Source organism: Thalassophryne amazonica, chromosome 3 (assembly GCF_902500255.1).
Source record: "Thalassophryne amazonica chromosome 3, fThaAma1.1, whole genome shotgun sequence".
Taxonomy (NCBI): Eukaryota; Metazoa; Chordata; class Actinopteri; order Batrachoidiformes; family Batrachoididae; genus Thalassophryne; species Thalassophryne amazonica.
In genome coordinates this window covers 102,158,050-102,182,744 of record NC_047105.1, presented here as the reverse complement: position 1 = coordinate 102,182,744, position 24,695 = coordinate 102,158,050, and the positions used below count along the sequence as shown (strand labels likewise).

Sequence of the window (24,695 nt, the reverse complement as noted above, 5' to 3'; positions counted from 1 at the left end):
ACACTACACTTGGCTGCTGTCGGAAGGTTCTGCCAGTCAGGATCTTGCTGTCTCTCCCCTTCTTCTTCTCCCTGGTGTTGTTTGTGCTAATTTTTTTTCACAGTCTTCCACTGCCGTATGGATCATAGCTCGCCAGCTGGATCGGTCCCTCTCATGTTCTTCCCAGATCTTCCAGTCGATGGAGCAGCTCTTGAGGTTGAAGATGCATCTTGAGGTCCTTGATAGATCCTCAGACTGCACCCACATGATTGAGGTTTGATGACCTTCATCTGCAACTGTTGGGTCACAAGCCATCGCGTTCTCCACCTGGTCCACCACTAGGCACACTGTGAATGAACAGCAAATGTGTAAGCTGAAGAATGCTAAAGTCTCTTGTCCAATCTTGAGGATGTATAGTGTACAGTCTAAAGTGCATATTCAGGTCACATCTTGGAACATGTGTTGGTGCCACACATTGTTGCATCCACCACTTAACAGAACGACCCTGAGTCCTCAAGGACAAACACGGGAGATAACTAGTCCATCCCTACCTCTTGAAAGTAGCCATGTATCTGCTGTAGCCAGATGAAACATAGATGTCCTCTTGGCCTTCTCCAGTCACTTGGGTCCCCAAAACAGGTATTTTAGCCCAGTCTCAGTTTTTTTTTTTGTCCTTCCATCACGAAATGAGTCAAATTTTTGTGACAGGTTTTTTTTAACTCACTATTACTAACGCTACTCCTACCCCCCAACCCTAACCTTAACCTTAACCATAACCTAACCCTACTCCTTCCCCCCACCCTAACATAACCACCACAACTCCCCCCCCCCCCCCCCCCCGCGCGCTTCACTTTTAATTTTGTGCAGCCATCACAGAATGAATTAGAATGAATCCATGCTGCCGTGACAAAAATGAGGTGCTTTTCGTCACAATATCACAAACCAATAGATTAATGTATATTTCGTGCTGCTGAATCATGACTTGCTGTGAGACTGGATTGGGTATTTCCATACTGTATCATGCCCCAAGAATCAATCAATCAATCAGTCAATTTTATTTATATAGCGCCAAATCACAACAAACAGTTGCCCCAAGGCGCTTTATATTGTAAGGCAAGGCCATACAATAATTACGTAAAAACCCCAACGGTCAAAACGACCCCCTGTGAGCAAGCACTTGGCGACAGTGGGAAGGAAAAACTCCCTTTTAACAGGAAGAAACCTCCAGCAGAACCAGGCTCAGGGAGGGGCAGTCTTCTGCTGGGACTGGTTGGGGCTGAGGGAGAGAACCAGGAAAAAGACATGCTGTGGAGGGGAGCAGAGATCAATCACTAATGATTAAATGCAGAGTGGTGCATACAGAGCAAAAAGAGAAAGAAACACTCAGTGCATCATGGGAACCCCCCAGCAGTCTAAGTCTATAGCAGCATAACTAAGGGATGGTTCAGGGTGTCCTGATCCAGCCCTAACTATAAGCTTTAGCAAAAAGGAAAGTTTTAAGCCTAATCTTAAAAGTAGAGAGGGTGTCTGTCTCCCTGATCTGAATTGGGAGCTGGTTCCACAGGAGAGGAGCCTGAAAGCTGAAGACTCTGCCTCCCATTCTACTCTTACAAACCCTAGGAACTACAAGTAAGCCTGCAGTCTGAGAGCGAAGTGCTCTATTGGGGTGATATGGTACTATGAGGTCCCTAAGATAAGATGGGACCTGATTATTCAAAACCTTATAAGTAAGAAGAAGAATGTTAAATTCTATTCTAGAATTAACAGGAAGCCAATGAAGAGAGGCCAATATGGGTGAGATATGCCCTCTCCTTCTAGTCCCCGTTAGTACTCTAGCTGCAGCATTTTGAATTAACTGAAGGCTTTTCAGGGAACTTTTAGGACAACCTGATAATAATGAATTACAATAGTCCAGCCTAGAGGAAATAAATGCATGAATTAGTTTTTCAGCATCACTCTGAGACAAGACCTTTCTAATTTTAGAGATATTGCGTAAATGCAAAAAAGCAGTCCTACATATTTGTTTAATATGCGCTTTGAATGACATATCCTGATCAAAAATGACTCCAAGATTTCTCACAGTATTACTAGAGGTCAGGGTAATGCCATCCAGAGTAAGGATCTGGTTAGACACCATGTTTCTAAGATTTGTGGGGCCAAGTACAATAACTTCAGTTTTATCTGAGTTTAAAAGCAGGAAATAAGAGGTCATCCATGTCTTTATGTCTGTAAGACAATCCTGCAGTTTAGCTAATTGGTGTGTGTCCTCTGGCTTCATGGATAGATAAAGCTGGGTATCATCTGCGTAACAATGAAAATTTAAGCAATGCCGTCTAATAATACTGCCTAAGGGAAGCATGTATAAAGTGAATAAAATTGGTCCTAGCACAGAACCTTGTGGAACTCCATAATTAACCTTGGTCTGTGAAGAAGATTCCCCATTTACATGAACAAATTGTAATCTATTAGATAAATATGATTCAAACCACCGCAGCGCAGTGCCTTTAATACATATGGCATGCTCTAATCTCTGTAATAAAATTTTATGGTCAACAGTATCAAAAGCAGCACTGAGGTCTAACAGAACAAGCACAGAGATGAGTCCACTGTCTGAGGCCATAAGAAGATCATTTGTAACCTTCACTAATGCTGTTTCTGTACTATGATGAATTCTAAAACCTGACTGAAACTCTTAAAATAGACCATTCCTCTGCAGATGATCAGTTAGCTATTTTACAACTACCCTTTCAAGAATTTTTGAGAGAAAAGGAAGGTTGGAGATTGGCCTATACTTAGCTAAGATAGCTGGGTCAAGTGATGGCTTTTTAAGTAATGGTTTAATTACTGCCACCTTAAAAGCCTATGGCACATAGCCAACTAATAAAGATAGATTGATCATATTTAAGATCAAAGCATTAAATAATGGTAGGGCTTCCTTGAGCAGCCTGGTAGGAATGGGGTCCAATAGACATGTTGATGGTTTGTATGAAGTAACTAATGAAAATAACTCAGACAGAACAATCTGAGAGAAAGAGTCTAACCAAATACCGGCATCACTGAAAGCAGCCAAAGATAACGATACGTCTTTGGGATGGTTATGAGTAATTTTTTCTCTAATAGTTAAAATTTTATTAGCAAAGAAAGTCATGAAGTCATTACTAGTTAAAGTTAAAGGAATACTCGGCTCAATAGAGCTCTGACTCTTTGTCAGCCTGGCTACAGTGCTGAAAAGAAACCTGGGGTTGTTCTTATTTTCTTCAATTAGTGATGAGTAGTAAGATGTCCTAGCTTTATGGAGGGCTTTTTTATAGAGCAACAGACTCTTTTTCCAGGCTAAGTGAAGATCTTCTAAATTAGTGAGACGCCATTTCCTTTCCAACTTACGGGTTATCTGCTTTAAGCTGCGAGTTTGTGAGTTATAGCTACAGCATCCAAAGTTGTCTTCAATGAAGATGTAAAACTATTGACGAGATACTCTATCTCACTTACAGAGTTTAGGTAGCTACTCTGCACTGTGTTGGTATATGGCATTAGAGAACATAAAGAAGGAATCATATCCTTAAACCTAGTTACAGCGCTTTCTGAAAGACTTCTAGTGTAATGAAACTTATTCCCCACTGCTGGGTAGTCCATCTGAGTAAATGTTAATGTTATTAAGAAATGATCAGACAGAAGGGAGTTTTCAGGGAATACTGTTAAGTCTTCAATTTCCATACCATAAGTCAGAACAAGATCTAAGATATGATTAAAGTGGTGGGTGGACTCATTTACATTTTGAGCAAAGCCAATTGAGTCTAATAATAGATTAAATGCAGTGTTGAGGCTGTCATTCTCAGCATCTGTGTGGATGTTAAAATCGGCCACTATAATTATCTTATCTGAGCTAAGCACTAAGTCAGACAAAAGGTCTGAAAATTCACAGAGAAACTCACAGTAACGACCAGGAGGACGATAGATAACAACAAATAAAACTGGTTTTTGGGACTTCCAATTTGGATGGACAAGACTAAGAGTCAAGCTTTCAAATGAATTAAAGCTCTGTCTTGGTTTTTGATTAATTAATAAGCTGGAATGGAAGATTGCTGCTAATCCTCTGCCTCGGCCCGTGCTACGAGCGTTCTGGCAGTTAGTGTGACTCGGGGGTGTTGACTCATTTAAACTAACATATTCATCCTGCTGTAACCAGGTTTCTGTTAGGCAGAATAAATCAATATGTTGATCAATTATTATATCATTTACAAACAGGGAATTAGAAGAGAGAGACCTAATGTTTAATAGACCACATTTAACTGTTTTAGTCTGTGATGCAGTTGAAGGTGCTATATTATTTTTTCTTTTTGAATTTTTATGCTTAAATAGATTTTTGCTGGTTATTGGTGGTCTGGGAGCAGGCACCGTCTCTACGGGGATGGGGTAATGAGGGGATGGCAGGGGGAGAGAAGCTGCAGAGAGGTGTGTAAGACTACAACTCTGCTTCCTGGTCCCAACCCTGGATAGTCACAGTTTGGAGGATTTAAGAAAATTGGCCAGATTTCTAGAAATGAGAGCTGCTCCATCCAAAGTGGGATGGATGCCGTCTCTCCTAACAAGACCAGGTTTTCCCCAGAAGCTTTGCCAATTATCTATGAAGCCCACCTCATTTTTTTTTTTTTAATAGAGCCATATGTCCAAAATAGCTGATGTTCCCTCCCAATGCAAGTGATACTCCTCATCTGAGTCTCCCAAAGTAACCATTTGCTTGACACAAAGTTAAGGTTCAAGGTTACTTTATTTGTACCAAAAGGTAAATTTGGTTTGGCAGTGAGTCACTCCATTCATAACAATCACATAACACATAAATACCGATAACAAATACCATAAATATAATAAAATACAATGAGCAGTGCAAGTACAGGCCAATAGCATGGCACCCAGAAGAAAGTCACAATGCGTGTGCCATCTCAATGCAAAGTAGCAGATAAATTAATTAAATATACATTAAAAGTCATCTGTTAAGAGCACTAATAGCAGCAGGAATAAAAGTGCTCTTGTAGCGCTTAGTTCTGCAGGAAGGAGCTTTATACCTCTGTCCTCAAGGGAGCAGTTCAAACTGATCAAAAAGAGGATGTGAGGCGTCCTTTAGAACTGCCTCAGCCAATCTCTGGACCTGCCTCATGTACAGAGAGGTTGGATACAGCTGAGACTCTCCTCCATTGATTTTGCTCGCCCATTTTACAAACTGATTCAGACTGTTTTTGTTTTTAACTGACAAATTTCCAAACCATGATACCAGACAGAAAGATAAAACAGATTCAATATAACAACAATAAAACATAGTTAACAGTGATTTGTCAGTGTGAAAGGATGCCAGTTTTCTAAGACAGAACAAGCGCTGGTATCCTCTTTTACACACCACTTCACAATTAGACTCAAAGGTGAGTTTGTCATCAATGACAGTACCCAGATATTTATAGGTGCTCACAGTTTCTTCAGCCTGACCTTTTAGGAGAGTTGCTCCATGTTTGTGGGAACCCTTCCTAAAGTCAATGACCATATCTTTAGTCTTCAATACATTCATCTGTAGAAAAGACTTCTCACACCAGTCCAAGAAATCATCTACAACAGGACCGTGGCCAACCTCATTGTCCTGTAGCAGGCTGACAATAACAGTGTCATCCGCATACTTAAGAATAGTCCCTCCCTCCAACTTCTGCAGAGATCAGTGTATAAAATGTACAAAAGTGGAGAGATAGCACTACCTTGTGGTGACCCGGTGGAAGACTGGGTCTGATCAGACAAGACCCCATTTACACTAACTTTTTGTGTCCTGTTAGTGAGGAAGCTCCGAATCCAGCCCACAAGAATGCAACTTAGATTAAAATGTTCTAAAAGTCTTGAGGCTAAAATGTGGGGCTGAATTGTGTTAAAAGCAGAAGAAAAGTCAATGAATAAAAGTCTGGCATGTGCACCTTTCCCTTCAAGGTGTCTAAAAAGTAAGTTCATTAAAGTGACTGTGGCATCCTTGACCCCTCTATTTGGCCTATAGGCAAATTGCATAGGGTCCAAGTTGGCACCTACTTGATTAATAATTTCAGTTCTCACCAATTTCTCAAAGGTTTTCATGACAATGGACGTCAAAGCTATAGGCCTAAAGTCATTTAGAACTTTTGGAGTACAATTTTTGGTGGCAGGGACAACAACGGCATCTTTCCACACTTTTGGCACAGTTTGCATTTCCAGAGACATATTAAAGATAAAATGGAAAATAGGACTCAGCTCTTTAGCACAATTTTTTAAGAGGCGACTGAAAACATTATCAGGGCCCTGACGTTTTGGTTTGAGGGCACAAAAAGATTTTTCTACCTCTTTTTGGGAAATAAAAAAGTGCTGAGTGTCTTTCATTTTATGCTTTATTTCCTTAATCTCTGAACTGTGATCTGAGATATCAAACCTAGCGTAAAAAGTATTCAGAGAATTTGCAAAGTTATTCCAGTGGTACTCAAGGAGAAACATAGTACTAAAGACATCCAGTCATCACCTTGGGTCACTGGTCAGCATCCTGATCTCAGAACCATACAATAAGACAGGAAGCACCAGCACCCTAAAGACTTGGACCTTTGTTCTCCTGCAAAAATTTTGGCATTGCAATTAACCTCTGTTCATTGTCCTCATGAGTCCACAAGCTCTTCCCAGCCGTCTCTCTTTCTCAAAGGCCAAAGACCCAGAGACATAAATATCACTGCGAAGATAATTGAATCTCTCTCCAAGTACAACACTTTCACTGCACATAGATTCACTTCCGATGACCCAGTCCAGCAAGTCATTGAAAGTCTGGACACCAGTCTTGATCCAGGACAACTGCAAACCTCTGACACTCCGATTTCTCACTCACCTTCTCAAGTGCTGCAATCAAAGTTTCCAAAGATCACAGCATCATCCATGAAGTAAAGCTCAGTAAACCTTTCCTTGACAACATAGTCACCTAATGTGCTGGTTTCTGCACAATGCAAATATCTAATCTGAGAGCAAAGTAAGGAGCAGAGCATGACCAGGTTGTGTTTACTTTCTTGGGTGTAACATAAATTAAACCAATATAATTGTCATCTGTCAGTGGCTGTAACATCCAGGTGCACTTTGCTTTGGTGAATTGCTATTTAGATGGCACACTCACAAGAGGTTTTCCCATAACAGGTTTTCTTAAGGCCCCTTCACACATAGTGCGAATAGGTACAACTCCAGGGTGACACCCGTCGGAACAGCTGGTATGTGTGCATCATGAAACATCGCGTCGATGGGCAGGCGTGTACGATGCTGAAAAAAAATATGTCACCCACAGGATTCGAACCCAAGCCTTCCAAAAGCTCAAATTGCAGCCAGAAACTTTGCCAAGTGAGCTACCATCACTGTCCTATAAAAAGTGCTGAACATTGGCTTATATCAGGAAGCACATGGACGTATAAAAAAAAAAAAATAAAAAAATAATAAAAACAACGCGCCACATAAAAACATTGCATTGCATTAAATCCCTCTCATCAAGCGGGCAATACAAATATGATCCGTCTGTTTCTCTGTAGATGACCCATGGTCACTGACATACAGTCATGAAATCACCTAAATGAGAAGCAGTTTGCTCCTCACATTCATGCCCACATCTGCTGGCACGTGTCCTGTCGGCCTGCGCGCGTCTTGCCAACACACGTCTGGAACAGAGCTCACATGGGTGACATGACAGTCAGATCACCTGCTGCGTGTTATGATCTGATGGTCCGTTTCAACCTGGGGGCAGCCTGTCCATGTGCGTGCCGTGCCCGCGTGCTCACTTGCTGCAGCCCGTCCCGACAGTGATATATGTTTTTATTTTTGTCCACTTGATGACAGCAAACAGACACACACGCGTCACAGTGGTCAGTTGTTAGTCCATGTCCGTCCAGACACAGTACTGTCCAGCTGGGATGTCCAGAATGACAGATCTCCACGGCTACTTCTGTCATAGCCATACCTACTGTCAGTTCAATGCGCACACCAAAGCCACACTCCCAGACTGTTGTTGTGCCAAGAGTGTGAATGGCCACACATTTTCTAAGTGCCATGCGAGCGGTGTTAGATGTTCGTGCATGTCACCTGGAATTTGGCCGACACCTGCTGCGAGAGGGTTCACTTGGGCTCGCACAGCGCACACTCTGTCTTTCAGCTGCTGGTGTGCACAAATAGTTGTAGCAACAGGTGTACGAGGCGTTGAAAGCAGCTATGAAATTACGGGGTTTGCATACGATTCCTGCTTCATGCACACTTAATGCGCAATTCAACCAAATTCGCACTATGTGTGAAGGGACCCTTAAGCAGAAGCACATTTTGCTGATTTATTTTAACTCCATCATGGTGGTGTACAGAAGTTAAATTGCAATTATTGTGTCATTGTCCAAATATGTGTTCCTTTCTGTATAAACAAAAATCCGTCTTGCATGCGATCTGAAGTTATTTAATTAATTATGTCAAATATGACTGAGTAAAGTGACCGAGTTCCTCACCCTATCCCTTAGAGATAGGGTGAGGAACTCGGTCACTCGGGAGGAGCTCGGAGTCGAGCCGCTGCTCCTCCACGTCGAAAGGAGTCAGTTGAGGTGGCTCGGGAATCTTTTCCGGATGCCCCCTGGACGCCTCGCTGGAGAGGTGTTCCAGGTACGTCCCATTGGGAGGAGGCCCTGGGGAAGACCCAGGACACACTGGAAGGATTACATCTCTCGGCTGGCTTGGGAACACCTTGGGGTTCCCCTGGAGGAGCTGGGGGAGGTGTGTGTGGATCAGGAGGTCTGGGCAGCTTTGCTTGAGCTGCTGCCCCCGCGACCCGACTCCGGATAAAGCGGAAGAAAATGGATGGATGGATGGATATGTCAAATATCTCATATGTTTCCCATGGTGGAATGTTGCATGTGTTCACTTGTATCTGTGAGGTGTGTTAAATGTGAACTAATCCACTAAACGAGTAGTCACAGTGAAATTAGTCCAACATTCCACTTTTCTGTCCCGGTTTCTCAAAATAAAGATACATCCATGTCTCTGAGCCAGATGGTCATCTGACTGTGTGAAACAGTGTTCATGTTAAATCAGTTTGGTAGTGTATGGCAAATCTGTCTGGAGTAGTTAGTTCTCAAAAACTGAGTGACTGTGTAAGAAGGAGACTAGTGAGGGAAGCTATCAAGGCACCACTGACGACTCTGAAGGAGTTATAGGCTTCTCTGGCTGAAACTGTGCATTGTGAATCTTTTGTCTATTGCATTATTAGTTACTCAGCTTCATGGTGGAGTGGAACAAGGGATTTTCTAAAAAAAGAAGTTTGCTCAAAGACCATCCAGATGTAGAAACCAGGTGTAGAAACCAGCACATTGCGCATAAAACTATTTATCTGCATCACTCCACTATGAAGCTGTGAGTTACGTTGCAAGAGACAAAAGTTGCACTTTTTCTCCAGTCATAGCCACAGGAGCTGTCCTCGAGAACTGTCATGTATATCTTGGTGGCTTTCCTCACTAGACTCCTTGCAGAGTTATTCAGTTTCTAAGCACTGCCTGCTCCAGACAGATTTACCATGCAGTACCATACTTTTGCATTCTTTACTGACTGATATAAATGAAGTCCAAGACTGCTTCGGTGACTTGAAGTGTTCATATTCATGCTTCAATCCCTTAACCTGTCAAAAGAAAACTCACTGTAAAAACAATGACTTGTTTTACCAATACTCCTTATACTTAATTTGTACTTCTGAAAATGGAGGGACTGTGTATGAAAGTGGCTTGAATTCTTAAATGATTAATAAGAAATTTTTGTTAAACCCATTCAACGAAAGCTGAATATCTGCACTACAAACACACTGACTGGTTTATTTCATCTCCTTTGTGGTGGCATAGAGCGACAAAAATGATAAAAACAGACACTGTCAAATGACTTTTGGCCTTGATTGTGGAACTAAAAATCTGCCCGAGATATGATCTGTTCAACACTCTTGGATAAATGTGTTCTAGAGATGATATGCAACATGATATCCTTGGTCTCTCGCTCAGAATTAACTATCAGACACAAAATGAGTATCTCTGAAAGCTTACCATTGACCGCCTGTTGCAGCAGTCTGTGAGTGCCGTCCAACATTTGACCCGTGTGACATCACGGGCTGTGCACTCGCGGCTATCGATTTTCAGGTTTCACAGGCGGGTGCCAAACCATGGCGCGCCCAGTGCAGCAGGAGATAAAAACTCCATAATGGCACTCACAGGTCGTGGCCGTGGGCCGTAAACAGTGCAAACATAGTAACGACCGCATAAATGGGCATTACACGGCCATCGGTTTTTCGGAAGTGCCCTTGAGCTCATGCATCGTGGCATGTTGGCGACGTCCACCTTTTCTGTTGCACTGCTTATATTTCACTCTGCCTCTGTTTGTGAGTCCCTGTATTTGTTGTGTCTCCCTCCGAGTGATAGTCATCCTCACACTGCCTCCTTCTTTCCCACCCTCCTTGCACTCGCTCTCTGTGCTCGATTCTACACTTCAAAGCTGTTTTTCTGGTGAACACCCTTCATTATTTCACCTTGTCTTCCTCCCTGCTCTCTCTCCGCCTTTCACTCATTGCCTTTTCTTCTTACGTCCTGCTTGAGAGGAGTTATTCGTATTCCTTTGCATAATGCCGCTGAAAGGCCATTTTGCAGCTTATGGCACTTCATCCTCTCCCATTGTTGGAAACAACAATCACCAGAATAAAGCTCTCAAGAATTTTTAAATGCCATCGTTTCACCGTCTTAAACAAGTTGGGGAAATTACAGCATCTATTTAACTCATTCATCCACACACCAGACAGCAGGAAGATGGCTTCTGAGATATCTCACCGTTGCCTTGCTCAACAGTGTGTCACATGATCTGGAACATTTGAGTGACATCACTTGAGATACTTTTGGGTTTAGCCCGGGATTAAATTTAACTCTGAACAAATTAAGACTTTCATTAAAATACATTGACTGTAAAAGAACTTGTCACCCTTTGCTTTTACCTGATTTATTTGTTTATGACAGCAAAAATTCCTCTGAAAGTAAACCTCTGTAAGATGATGTGAATGAAATCACAAAACAAACAAACAAATAAATATAGAAATAAACCATTACCTACAAAGTAACTGCTCAGTTCTGCTTTCATTTCACTTTCGACAAGCCAGAGGATGGATACAAGAACCTGACAACTCTGAAGAGCTGGAAGCGTCAGTGGCTGTGATTAGGCATAAACACCCTTTGCTTTATTTCTGAGTGGCATAGAGAAAGACATTTCCTTGAAGCGAGACTCAAAGATTGCAACACTCTCGCCTTATATTCTTTGGGATTCAGTGACAACAAATATATCATTCTGTGAGGCCTCGCCATTTGATCAAGACTTAAAGCTAGAATACTGGCAATCTTCAAAAGATAAAATATAGTCTGAAGTTTAATATATATAAACTACATCATATTTAGAACCCATTAAAATTTTTGGGGAATTTTTAATTCGTGGGAACATACAAGGTCTGTCCGTAAACTATAGGTCCTTTTTATTTTTTGCAAAAACCATATGGATTTGAATCACATGTGATTGCATCAGCCAAGGTTGAACCCTCGTGCGCATGCGTGAGTTTCCCCACGCCTGTCGGTGACGTCATTCGCCTGTGGGCACAGCTTGTGGGAGGAGCGCTCCACCCCCCTCGTCGGATTTTTTTGTTGTGAGAAAATGGCCGAACGCGTGGAGCAGCGTTACTGCATTAAATTCTGCCAGAAACTTGGCGACAGCCAGGCAGAAACTATTCGAAAAATCCAAACAGCTTTCGGAGATGAAGCCATGAGCAGCACACGGATTAAGGAGCGGTACAACCGGTTTAAAGACGGGCGCGTAACGGTGGAGAGCGAGCCGCGCTCCGGTCGGCCATCAACGAGCCGAAATGACGAGATTGTTTCCAAAGTGCACGCTGTGGTTATGCGGGATCGTCGCTTGACTGTCCGAGAAATTGCTGAGGAAGTGGACATTGGCAAGACTTCGGCACATTCCATCATAACGGACGATTTGGGCATGAAACGAGTGGCGGCGAAGTTCGTGCCGAGGTTGCTGACGGCGGAGCAAAAGCACCTCCGTGTGGAAGTCTCACAGGACATGCTGGACTCCATTGACACTGATCCCAGCTTTATGGACACTATAATCACCGGAGATGAGTCCTGGGTGTACGGGTACGACCCGGAAACCAAATTTCAGTCGTCACAGTGGAAGCATTCCACGTCGCCAAGACCGAAGAAGGCGCGCCAAGTGCGCAGCAACATCAAGGTAATGCTGACTGTTTTTTTTTACTCCCGTGGTGTGGTACACCACGAGTACGCACCACAGGGTCAAACAGTAACAAAGGAGTATTACAGGGATGTCCTCCGTCGTCTACGTGATAGTGTGCGGCGCAAGAGACTGGAGTTGTGGGCCGGAGGAAATTGGCGCCTCCACCACGACAACGCGCCAGCTCATTCCTCTCATTTAATTCAGACTTATTTGACCAAAAACCAGACTCCGGTGGTTCAACAGGCGCCTTGCTCCCCTGACATGGCCCCTTGTGACTTTTGGCTCTTCCCAAAACTTAAAATACCATTAAAAGGAACCCGATTTGAGACAAGAGAGGACATTATGGCTGCGACGACGGCGGAGCTGCGCGCCATCCCGAAAAAGGCATTTTTGGAATGCTTCCAACAGTGGCGACAACGCTGGGAGAAGTGTGTGGAGTCCCAAGGAGAGTACTTTGAGGGTGATTAGGTTTCCAACCCTCCAGGTAAGCCAGTTTTTTTTCCAAGCCAATGGTCCGATACTTTTCGGACAGACCTCGTACATAATTTGAGGGAAATCCATAGCGTATTTCGCCGCAGCGAACGTCAAAACCTGCAGACAAATTCAAGCCAGAAGCGCAGACACACTTAATAACTCAGATAATCAGATAATAACAGACTCAGATAATAACCATAACTGTACACTGTCAGACACCAGTCACCAGGCAACTCACCTGTCCAAAAGCAGCGCTGTAAAGTCCTCCTAAGTTCGATCACCAGTCTTCTGTCGCAGTTGCTCCCAACGATCTCTCATCGTCGTTGATCTTCTCTTTTCTCTCACTCCAAATGATGTCTTTTCTTCGCACTTTCTGTGTATATCGCCGGTCTTCCTTGCTTTCTTCCACTTCTACTCTCTCTCCTCCATCTTGCCTTCTTCATGCATCACAGCTAGCGGTGAAATCCCCCCCGCGTGACCTGTTACGTCACCCCGATGGTGTCCTGGCTTTTGAATTTTTGGCACGTGCCAATAATTCAGAATTTGCTTCGATATGGACAAATTTTAATCACATTCAGACTAATAGTTTGGGAATCCTTTATATTTACACTAACGAACAAAATTACTTTGGTCCCCATCAAAATTCTAACAGTCATCTCAGTTTCAATATGCTTCCTGGCACTCCAGCTTTAATCATTGACATTGATCTTCCAAAACTACTCAAAGTAGAAGGTCTTGTATCCAGGAGCTATACAAAAGTGTGTATGTGTGTGTATCAGTGCCTTAGTTTAATAATTTAGTAAGTGCTGTATTGTGCACGCTCCATCATTTGTGGCTAATGTGACTGTAGGATTAAATATGTTTTTCAGGGAGCCACTCCCTCTGCTCTCTGACTGGCTGTCTGAAAAACAAACAAACAAACACACAAACTGCTACCAAAACAACTTGAATGAATGCTGACATGACAAGGCGTGCTGTCTAGGTCTCTATCTGGCTTCCAAGCCTCTAGTTTAACTTCAGTATACAGTGTTACAGAGTTAATTTAAACAGTCACACATGGAGATGCATGAATTCAGACTGATATTTTTTTTAACTGATAGAGTGCCTTCATCATAATCATGTTCCTGCTGTAGGCATAACAGAGATTATTCTTACGTTTATTGCTCTGCCACATGAAAAAGTGAAATCTGGTGTCACTTTTTTAAAAACTTTTTTACCTACTTTTATCTTTTCTTTTCTGAACGCCCCACTTCCTGATTCTGTACCGGGTTTAGGCTGAGCAGATCACATACTGAGGGATTACATTAATCTGATTAGTCTGAATAAATGAATATATTTAGCATTTATGGGGAAACTACTTCAATTATATTACAGGTTAGTAAAAGCACAACACAGTATTACAGTAGTGACAATGACGAGACCTGTCCATGGTGCTGATTACACTGCTCCATCATGCTGTGGGATTACCAACATGGACAGCACCTCTGGCAACCATTTATACTGTAAAAATAGAAACACCATCATTATTTCACACATTCCAAACATATCAGCTGTGACTCTAATGATGTGTGTGCTATGCACATGTATTTCACAATTTGCCAACAGTGCATTACATTAGCACAGCAGTTAACTGAAATAATCTTTGAAATGGTGGCACAAACACTACATTTAGTAAAAAAGAAAGAAACAAACAAACTCCTAAGACAGTCTTTTGAAAAGCCCAATGGGGGACTTGAATTTTCAAGATGGTGGCCATGTTGAAAAATGGCTGCCATTCTGGTAAATTAAATTACATAGAATTCCAAGAAGTGGACCGGTTTGGATGATCTTGGTGTACTAAAGTTGGGTTTTGACAATGAAGACGTACATCCTTCATAAGCCTCTGAGACCCATCAGGATGGTACTCATTTACAGCTGGGAGGACTGGGATGATGCAGATAAGGTGCCTTGTCCAAGGACATAGACAGGGAGTTTGACAGAGAATCAAATCCATGTCTACATATTGCTCAGGTAAATCTTATTCCACAGACCCACTTCTTCTAATGTCAACTGACTCTATATGCAGCCTCCTTTGTATGCTCCTTGAGTTGAGGAACAGATTGTGGAAGTCCAAATTTGGATTCTACATTATTATAACGGTATGATTTTGTTATGTTACAGCCTTATTCCAAAATGAATGAAAATCTTTTTTCCCTCAAAATTCTACACACAATACCTCATAATGACAATGTGAAAAAAGCTTTTTTGAGATTTTTGCAAATGATCTATCTATCTATCTATCTATCTATCTATCTATCTATCTATCTATCTATCTATCTATCTATCTATCTATCTATCTATCTATCTATCTATCTATCTATCTATCTATCTATCTATCTATCTATCTATCTATCTATCTATCTATCTCAAGCTCAAGATGTTCAAGATTGAGCTCAGGTGTATTGTGTTTCCACTGATCATCCTTGAGATGTTTCTACAGCTTAATTGGAGTCCACCTGGTGTAAATTCAGTTGATTGGACATGATTTAGAAAGTCACACACCTGCCTACATATAAGGTCCTACAGTTGACAGTGCATATCAGAGTACCAACCAAGCATGAAGTCAAAGGAATAGTCTGTAGACCTCCAAGACAGGATTGTCTTGAGGCACAAATCTGGGGGAGGACACAGAAACATTTCTGCTGCTTTGAAGGTCCTAATGAGCACAGTGGCCTCCATCATCCATAAATTGAAGAAGGGTGGCTCCACCAGGACTCTTCCTGGAGCTGGTTGCCCATCTAAATTGAGCGATAGGATGAGAAGGGCCTGAGTCAGGGAGGTGACCAAGAACTTGAGATGAACTCAAAGATCTAAAACTTTTTCCACATACACAATATCACCATTTCCCTCAAATATTGTTCACAAACCAGTCTAAATCTGTGATAGTGAGCACTTCTCCTTTGCTGAGATGATCCATCCCACCTCACAGGTGTGCCATATCAAGATGCTGATTAGACACCATGATTAGTGCACAGGTGTGCCTTAAAAGTGTCCACAATAAAAGGCCACTCTGAAAGGTGCAGTTTTGTTTTATTGGGGGGATACCAGTCAGTATCTGGTGTGACCACCATTTGCCTCATGTAGTGCAACACATCTCCTTCGCATAGAGTTGATCAGGTTGTCAATTGTGGCCTGTGGAATGTTGGTCCACTCCTCTTCAATGGCTGTGCGAAGTTGCTGGATATTGGCAGGAACTGGTACACGCTGTTGTATACGCCAGTCCAGAGCATCCCAAACATGCTCAATGGGTGACATGTCCGGTGAGTATGCCGGCCATGCAAGAACTGGGACATTTTCAGCTTCCAAGAATTGTGTACAGATTCTTGCAACATGGGGCCGTGTATTATCCTGCTGCAACATGAGGTGATGTTCTTGGATGTATGGCACAACAATGTACCTCAGGATCTCGTCACGGTATCTCTGTGCATTCAAAATGCCATCAATAAAATACACCTGTGTTCTTCGTCCATAACAGATGCCTGCCCATACCATAACCCCACCACCACCATGGGCCACTCGATCCACAACATTGACATCAGAAAACCGCTCACCCACACCACGCCACACACGCTGTCTGCCATCTGCCCTGAACAGTGTGAACCGGGATTCATCCGTGAAGAGAACACCTCTCCAATGTGCCAAACACCAGCGAATGTGAGCATTTGCCCACTCAAGTCGGTTACGACAATGAACTGGAGTCAGGTCAAGACCCCGATAAGGACGACGAGCATGCAGATGAGCTTCCCTGAGACGGTTTCTGACAGTTTGTGCAGAAATTCTTTGGTTATGCAAACCGATTGTTTCAGCAGCTGTCTGAGTGGCTGGTCTCAGACGATCTTGGAGGTGAACATGCTGGATGTGGAGGTCCTGGGCTGGTGTGGTTACACGTGGTCTGCGGTTGTGAGGCTGGTTGGATGTACTGCCAAATTCTCTGAAACGCCTTTGGAGACAGCTTATGGTAGAGAAATGAACATTCAATACACGAGCAACAGCTCTGGTTGACATTCCTGCTGTCAGCATACCAATTGCACGCTCCCTCAAATCTTGCAAAATCTGTGGCATTGTGCTGTGTGATAAAACTGCACCTTTCAGAGTGGCCTTTTATTGTGGGCAGTCTAAGGCACACCTGTGCACTAATCATGGTGTCTAATCAGCATCTTGATATGGCACACCTGTGAGGTGGGATGGATTATCTCAGCAAAGGAGAAGTGCTCACTATCACAGATTTAGACTGGTTTGTGAACAATATTTGAGGGAAATGGTGATATTGTGAACTTCTGTGCTAGTCACGGACTGTCCATAATGAACACCATGTTCGAACATAAGGATGCTCATAAGTGTACATGGTACCAGAGCACCCTGGGCTGAAGATCAATGATCGATTTTGTGATTGTATCATCTGATTTGAGGCCGCATGTTCTGGACACTGGGGTGAAGAGAGGGGCAGATCTGTCAATTGATCACCATCTGGTGGTGAGTTGGATCAGAGGGTGGGGGAGGACTTTGGACAGACCCAAACGGATAGTGCAGGTGAACTGGGAATGTCTGGAGGAGCTCACTGTCTGACAGATCTTCAACTTACACCTCCGGGGGAGCTTTTCTGGCATCCCTGTGGAGGTTGGGGGCATTGCGCCAGAATGGGCAATGTTCAACGCTTCCATTGCTGAAGCTGCAGTGGTGAGCTGTGGCCTGAAGGTCTTAGATGCCTCAAGGTGCAGTAACCCTCGAACACCATGGTGCACACCTGTGGTTGGGGAAGCCATCCAACTGAAGAAGGAGTCCTTCCGGGGTGTGTTATCTCGGAGGACTCCAGAGGCAGTTGTAAGGTACCGACAGGCCCAAAGGGCAGCAGCCTGTGTTGTGCAGGAAGCAAAGCAGTGGGTGTGGGAGGAGTTCGGAGTAACCATGGAGAAGGACTTTCGGTCAGCACCAAGGTGCTTCTGGTAGACCATGAGGTACCTCAGGAGGGGAAGACGGGGAACCATCCAAGCTGTCTACAGTAAGGATGGGACTCTGTTAACCTCAACTGAGGATGTAATCCGGCGCTGGAAGGAACACTTTGATGAACTCCTGCATCAGACAGGAGCGCCCTCTATAGTAGGGGCAGAGCTGAAAGCTGATGGAGGATTTTCATCAGTTTCCCTGGTGGAAGTCACTGAGGTACTCAAACAACTCCGCAGTGGCAAGGCCCCGTGGGTTGATGAGATCTGTCCAGAAGTGCTGAAGGCTCTGGGTGTGGAGGGATTGTCTTGGATGAGACGTCTCTTCAACATTGCATTGAGGTTTGGGACAGTGCCTAAGGAGTGGCAAACTGGGGTGGGGGTCCCCATATTTTAAAAGGGGGACCAGAGAGTGTGTGCCAACTACAGGAGCATCACACTACTCAACCTCCCTGGTAAAGTCTACTCCAGGGTGCTGGAAAGGAGGGTTCAACCGATATTCAAACCTCTGATTGAAGAGGAACAATGCGGGTTCCGTCCTGGTCATGGAACAACCGACCAGCTCTTTACTCTCACAAGGATCCTTGAGGGTGCCTGGGAGTATGCCCACCCAGTCTACGTGTTTTGTGACTTGGAAAAGGCATATGATTGGGTACCCTGGGAGGTGCTGTGGGAGTATAGAGTGAGGGGGGTCCCTTCTCACTACCATCCAATCTCTGTACTCACAAAGCAAGAGCTGTGTTTGGGTGCTCAGCAGTAAGTCAGACTCGTTTCTGGTGGAGGTTGGCCTCCGCCAGGGTTGCACCTTGTCACCAATCCTGTTTGTGATATTCATGAACAGGATATCGAGGCGTAGTCGAGTGGAGGAGGGTTTCCGGTTTGATGGGCTCAGGATCTCGTCACTGCTTTTCACAGATGATGTGGTCCTGTTGGCTTCATCTGACGGTGACCTTCAACACTCACTGGATTGGTTCACAGCCAAGTGTGAAGCAGCTGGGATGAGGATCAGGACCTCTAAATCTGAGGCCATGGTTCTCAGCAGGAAACCGATGGATTGCCTACTCCGGGTAGGGAATACGGCCTTGCCGCAAGTGAAGGAGTTCAAGTACCTCGGGGTCGTGTTCACGAGTGAGGGGATGATGAGCGTGAGATTGGCCAGAGAATCTGCGCAGCAGGGGGCGGTATTGCATTCGCGCTACCGTACTGTTGTGATGAAAAGGGAGCTGACCCAAAAGGCAAAGCTCTCGATCTACTGGTCAGTCTTCATTCCTACTCTCACCTATGGTCATGAGGGTTAGGTCATGACCGAAAGAACTAGACCACGGGTGCAAGTGGCTAAAATGGGCTTCCTCAGGAGGGTGGCTGGTGTGAGAAGTTCAGTCATCCGTGGGGTGCTCGGAGTAGAGTCGCTGGTCCTTCGTGTTGAAAGGAGCCAGCTGAGATGGTTCAGGCATCTGGTAAGGATGCCTCCTGGGCGCCTCCCTAGGGAGGTGTTCCAGGCACGTCCATCTGGGAGTAGACCCCGGGGAAGACCCAGGACTAGATGGAGAGATTATATCTCCACACTGGCCTGGGAATGACTCAGGGTCCCCCAGTCAGAGGTGGTCAATGTGGCACAGGAAAGGGAAGTCTGGGGTCCCCTGCTGGAACTGTTGCCCCCGCGACCCGAACTCGGAAAAGCACTTGAAGATGAATGAGCCCTCTGTAAGCTGCTGCTACCATCTAAGTCAGGACTGGGAAAGCCTCACCCTAATCTACCACCTGTACTTGCAGAAATCACTGTGCACCTGCTTCGTTTCCCTTGTGCTCCTCTTTGTAAAAGGCGCTTCAGAAGACGTGGAAAACGGAGCGGTGTGTCTGTGAAATTTGGGTTATGTGAAACCTGGCTTAAACCTACAGCTGTCCTTCCACTGAATGAGGCCTGCCCACCAGTGTACACATTTAGTCACATGTCTCATGATGTGAGGAAAGGTGGGGGTGTTGCTTTTATTTATAAATCTAGGTTTACCTTATTAACTGTTGGGGGGTCACAAATATAATTAATTTGAGCATCTGATTCTCCACTATGCCCACGATGCTACATTTTGCCAGGGTCATAAAAATAGAAATTAGTTATGTTATTTTGTTCCGGCCCATACTCTAATTTCTTAGATGAATTTGGTGCATTCATCTCTAGTTTGTCAACTAGAGCAGATAACATCTTGATTATTGGTGACTTTAACATTCATATAAATAAGCCCTCTGATTCCCTTTGTAAATCATTTATGGAAATTGTGGATGCATTGGGATTCCAGCAGTGCATTCAGGACTCAATGCACATCAGTGGTAACATCTTGGATTTGGTTCTTGCACGTAGTTTTGTTGTCACGAATATCGACATCTTGCCTCTTGCATCGAGCGCTCACTTGAAGTCGGTTGGGTGAGATGGGATGGTACTACTTTGTGTACATTGCAAGGTGTGTTTGAAAATGATCCTCACCTGCATTGCTCTTCATGGTTTTCCACCATTCCTCTTCTGTCCTCTGTACTCAGCCTCCATCGTTGCCCAGAAGTGGTGGTGCCACATGCAGCCGTGCATGGAGGGGGAGGAATGTAAGGTGCTACCTGACCTGACTGGCTGGTCCTGCAGCACTGGCAACAAAGTCAAAACCACCAAGGTGAGAGGGCATCTGATCTATATCTAATATTTTATTACTGCACACTTAGTTTAAAAGCACTATTGGGATAATGAGATACTGATGAAGTTGTGAGTAAAGTTTACACAAGTCTCACCTCACACATGCTGCTCTTTCTTTTGAATTACATGGCTGATATTTTTTTTATTTTCTGTGCTTCTGCAGTGTCTTGCAGAAACTCCAATTATTGCAGAGCCTTTGATGATGCCTGGCTTCTAATTTGCATGCAAAAAACATCAGAGTCCCTTGAGAGGCACATGTCCGGAAATAATAAATGTATTCATATGCTGAGTATCTTCCACTTGACTAACATTTGATGTAGCAAGAATTGACCTTGATCTTCAATTGAACTCTTTCTTTCAAAGAAAATCTTTGTGCCAGATGAACACACATGAAATGAGACAGCTGAAAAATACCAACCAAAAATAAACTGTAATGTTGTAAGGTTGCTTGGATCACAAATTTGTGTCGTCTACTTTATGCAGTAATTTAAAACATGAATGAAAATTACAAGGAAAATAAAGAGCTAATCAACAAGCAAACCCCCAAGCGAGCCTTATTTGTTAATCTGCTGTAACTGCATCGGCTCGGGGCACAGACGAAATAACCAACAACCAATGGAGAAAACGCGAGGCCCCTGTACGCTCTGCACCACACATGTGCTTTGATGTGTGATGCCATGTAAACGGACACCCTTCACATTAGATGAATTGATTTAAATGAGGATCCTACATGGCCTTTTGTAAGCTGCTGAAGCGTGAAAGTTAATTTGCGTGACTGACAACCTGGACGTATGTATGTACATGCCAGAACGAGCAGGTGTGCTTTATTTGCAGGTGGAATATAAAAAGAGAAACAGTTGCGAGGGATGCTATGCAGGAACTATAAGAGGAATTGCTCGAGAGATGGCATAACAGCACAACATCTGTCGCGTTCATTACACTTCATTATGGTGGAGGCCTTCCACAGAGGCCTCACAATTAAGAGTCATAATTAAATTGGTGAACGGGATAGACTGAGGAACACAGACACTGTTGGGTTCAGTCACTGGAAGAGGAATTAACGACCCCGGGCCCAACACCAACTCTAGGACTGATAGGTGCAATTAAACTGATTCTGTTGCATTTTTCCATCTCGCCTCTTCTCTCTCTTTTGTCTCTCCCATCTGAATAGCCAATCAGCTGAGACAAGAATGAGGAGCCAATGGCTGACTGCATCAGTGGGCATTAATTGTGCATTTGCAAGGTGCTTTGGGACTGGCAAGCAGTTACTTGGATACTTGATGGCAGATGTCACTGACAATAGTTGCAATGAGACATTGATTCCTTGGCAACTGCTCGCACAGCCCGACTCTCTCGCTTTCAGCATGTCTTTCCTTTATCCTGCATCTGTCTTTCTACCCATGACCTCCTTTCACCTCCTCAGTGTCTAAATTAGAGTGATGATCTGTATCTGTCCATGCCTTGCTCCCACACTGCGTAGGTTTGCTGTACAAAGAAAGTCTGTCTGAAGGCCTGAAACAACATTTAACAGCAGGCAGTAAAGATGCTACAAAATCTACATTTTTACCAGTTTCATTAATACGTACAGCAAAATGTATGGGAAAACATTTCCATTATATGCAGAAATTTACATATGTAGATATTTTGAATGTGGCCGGCAACTTTACTTCTACTCTTAAGTACTGTAAGTGTAGTCCCTTGTATTTGGAACCTAATCCCAGTCTACATATCATAATATTAAAGTAATGTAACATGATTATCCTATATTAGGTTTGGCTCACTTTGTTGCCAAATGCAAATGAAGGCAAGGGAAAAGAAAAATCTATAAGATGAATTTTACCTGTTTAGTAAGACAATTCAGGCAAACATCTATATTAACTTCACACACACAGATAACTATTTTTGACTTTATCAGTACCTCCTAAATTGAATAAACAACGCTTATAATCCAACTTCATTATAATGTCGCCCACACAAAAATATATGATAGTTTTTCCAGAGTGGGAGCTATAACCAGGTATGGGTCAATGAAGGGGTCAGCATTTTAAAATGTTGCCATCATCTTCCAAGGTATACCACATTGTTTGTCTGATTATAAGGATTATACAAAAATAGTGTTTGGACTATCTACAGATGAAAGTCACAGTAATGTGAGATAAAAACAGCAACAATGCTGAGAAAGGTCCATTTTGGTTAATACAGAGATAAAAACTTGGTGTCCAAGTAGTTAATACACTTGGTTTCAGTACAGAAGGCTCCTGGTTCAAACCCCACCCCTGCCACATTTCTCCATGTAATGTGGAATTGCATCAGGAAGGGCATCCGGCGTAAAACGTGTGCCAATGGGGCAGCGCAGTCTCATTTGAACCCCTGCGTGATATCGTGGGATTTGACCACTTCCAGGAACAGCCTGCCATTGCGCAACACAAACACAGCAAGTACACAAGTACAGTTTTTTTTCGGATCCCAGTCGTGTTGGTAAGTTTTAGCCTACACACCTAACCAGAATAGCTGTGTTCTCTCACCTGCACAAATGCCTCAGCATGTTTGAGCTTGGGGTCAGAAACAAAACACAACACATGCCCACTTTCCACCACATCGTCACTTTTTCTTTGGATTTTCACTTTGCTTGCTGTGTAATTTGCCCAAAAACTCAGAGAAAGTGCCATGTTTCTGCTGCGGATGGACGATGGCTGTCCCTGGATGTAGGATTATTGTGTCATATGCATCATATTTTAACCGTTTAGTGCCCACCCTCAAACGAGACTGCGCTGCCCAGTTCAATATGTACTGTAGATACACCTTGGATTTGCTGTGGTGACCCCATGTGCAAACAAGGGAGCAGCTAAAGGGACTGAAAATTGTTGAAATTGAAATTGAAAATTGTTGTTTGAGCTAATAGGATTAAAAAAAGGAATAGTTTTAACGGTTTTGAATACTTCAAATCCATTAGATTATATGACATATATCAACACATAATGTGATGACTAAGAATAACACATGATGCAGACTTACTTTTTAAAGTGCTTTTAGCTCTGTCAGTCATCTGGATCACAAAATTGGGGCAATTATAATTTTTGATCCCAGTTCAAACTGAAACTGGCCTTTGTGTCAGAGTTTGACTTTGGTTCTGGTTTTATTTTTCTAGTCTGTTATTTTTTTCTGTTTCATTGGTTTTCTGTGGGTTCATTTTCTTGTGGGACTTTTCTGCTTGGGTCTGTCTGTCTCTAACTCTCTTGGTGATTGGTGGTGGGTGTTTCCCTTTCTCTGGCCATGCCCTTATTCTGGTGCTTTCCATGCACACCTGTTCATGATTTGCTGCTCATCACCTGGGGTTATATAAGCTCACTGGGTGTGTTTGTCCTTCGCCAAATTGTTGTGCCTTGTGCCACTTTCCAGCTCTGTACCTGTGAAGTCCAGTCATTTTATGAAAAAAAAAAAGGGGTCAACCCGGAACAATTGCAACAGAAATGATTTTGGTGGCATTTGAACCCTGAAACTGTTTTATAAAACATACTAAAAGTCTAGAAAGATAAAAAATCGGGAACACTCCAAAAATCTAAGATGGCCGTCTGAAAACATGCAAAAAATTTAGTTTTTCCAAAATAACTCAAAAAATATCAATATTTAAGCACATAAATGTATTGATGTTAAATATAAACATGGGTATTGTGGACATTTTGGCACCAAAAAAAAAAAATAGCTGTAGCTATTACAGTTTTTGAGATATGGTATAAAAATACATCTACACTCGACAAAAATTCATGAAATTGAGCATTGTTATGTTGAAAACTAAGTACCATTTCTGAAATGTTCATCTAAAGAAGGTAATAATAATCTTTTTGAGTCAATATTTCAGTGGAATATGAATAGAGAAGTTACTCATATATTATGTATAATAGAGTGAATGTCAATGCACACAACCAGGGCACACTGGTGACACCACTACTGTGGAACTCAGAATGGGGTTCAGTGTCAACTTTTCTGGCCTTCATGGAATTGGAAAAGGAGCATCAATCAAGAAGTTCTCAACAAGTCCTGAATTCCGTTCCCAGGCCAAGGTGTTTCAATCTTCATTAGCATCAAAGAATAAAGTAATCTCTGCTGGGGAGAGAGCTCTTGTGTGTCTCTACAATGGACAACCTGGAGAAAGCCTCAATTCTCTCAGATACAGGCGCTTTTGTGATAAGGTTGCAACAAAGACAACTCATGTGCAGCCACAGTGTTTGCCACCCACTTCGGCAGCTGCCAAGTTTCATAGTCTGAGAGTTTACTTGCAA

General features: G+C 43.2%; 1 protein-coding gene across 4 annotated transcripts in view; it reads left to right on the top strand.

The window, feature by feature from the left end:
* The window catches only part of LOC117507333 (chemokine-like protein TAFA-4), a 218,096-nt gene that overhangs the window by 183,807 nt on the left and 9,594 nt on the right, over positions 1-24,695 (top strand). For 3 of the 4 annotated variants that reach the window (XM_034167175.1, XM_034167178.1, XM_034167176.1), the window contains exon 5: positions 20,271-20,395. In XM_034167175.1, coding sequence (XP_034023066.1) covers positions 20,271-20,395 — 125 coding nt within the window. Of the gene's footprint in view, positions 1-20,270; positions 20,396-21,586; positions 22,125-24,695 lie in introns of those variants that run through there. The other variant, XM_034167179.1, reaches the window with a different exon arrangement.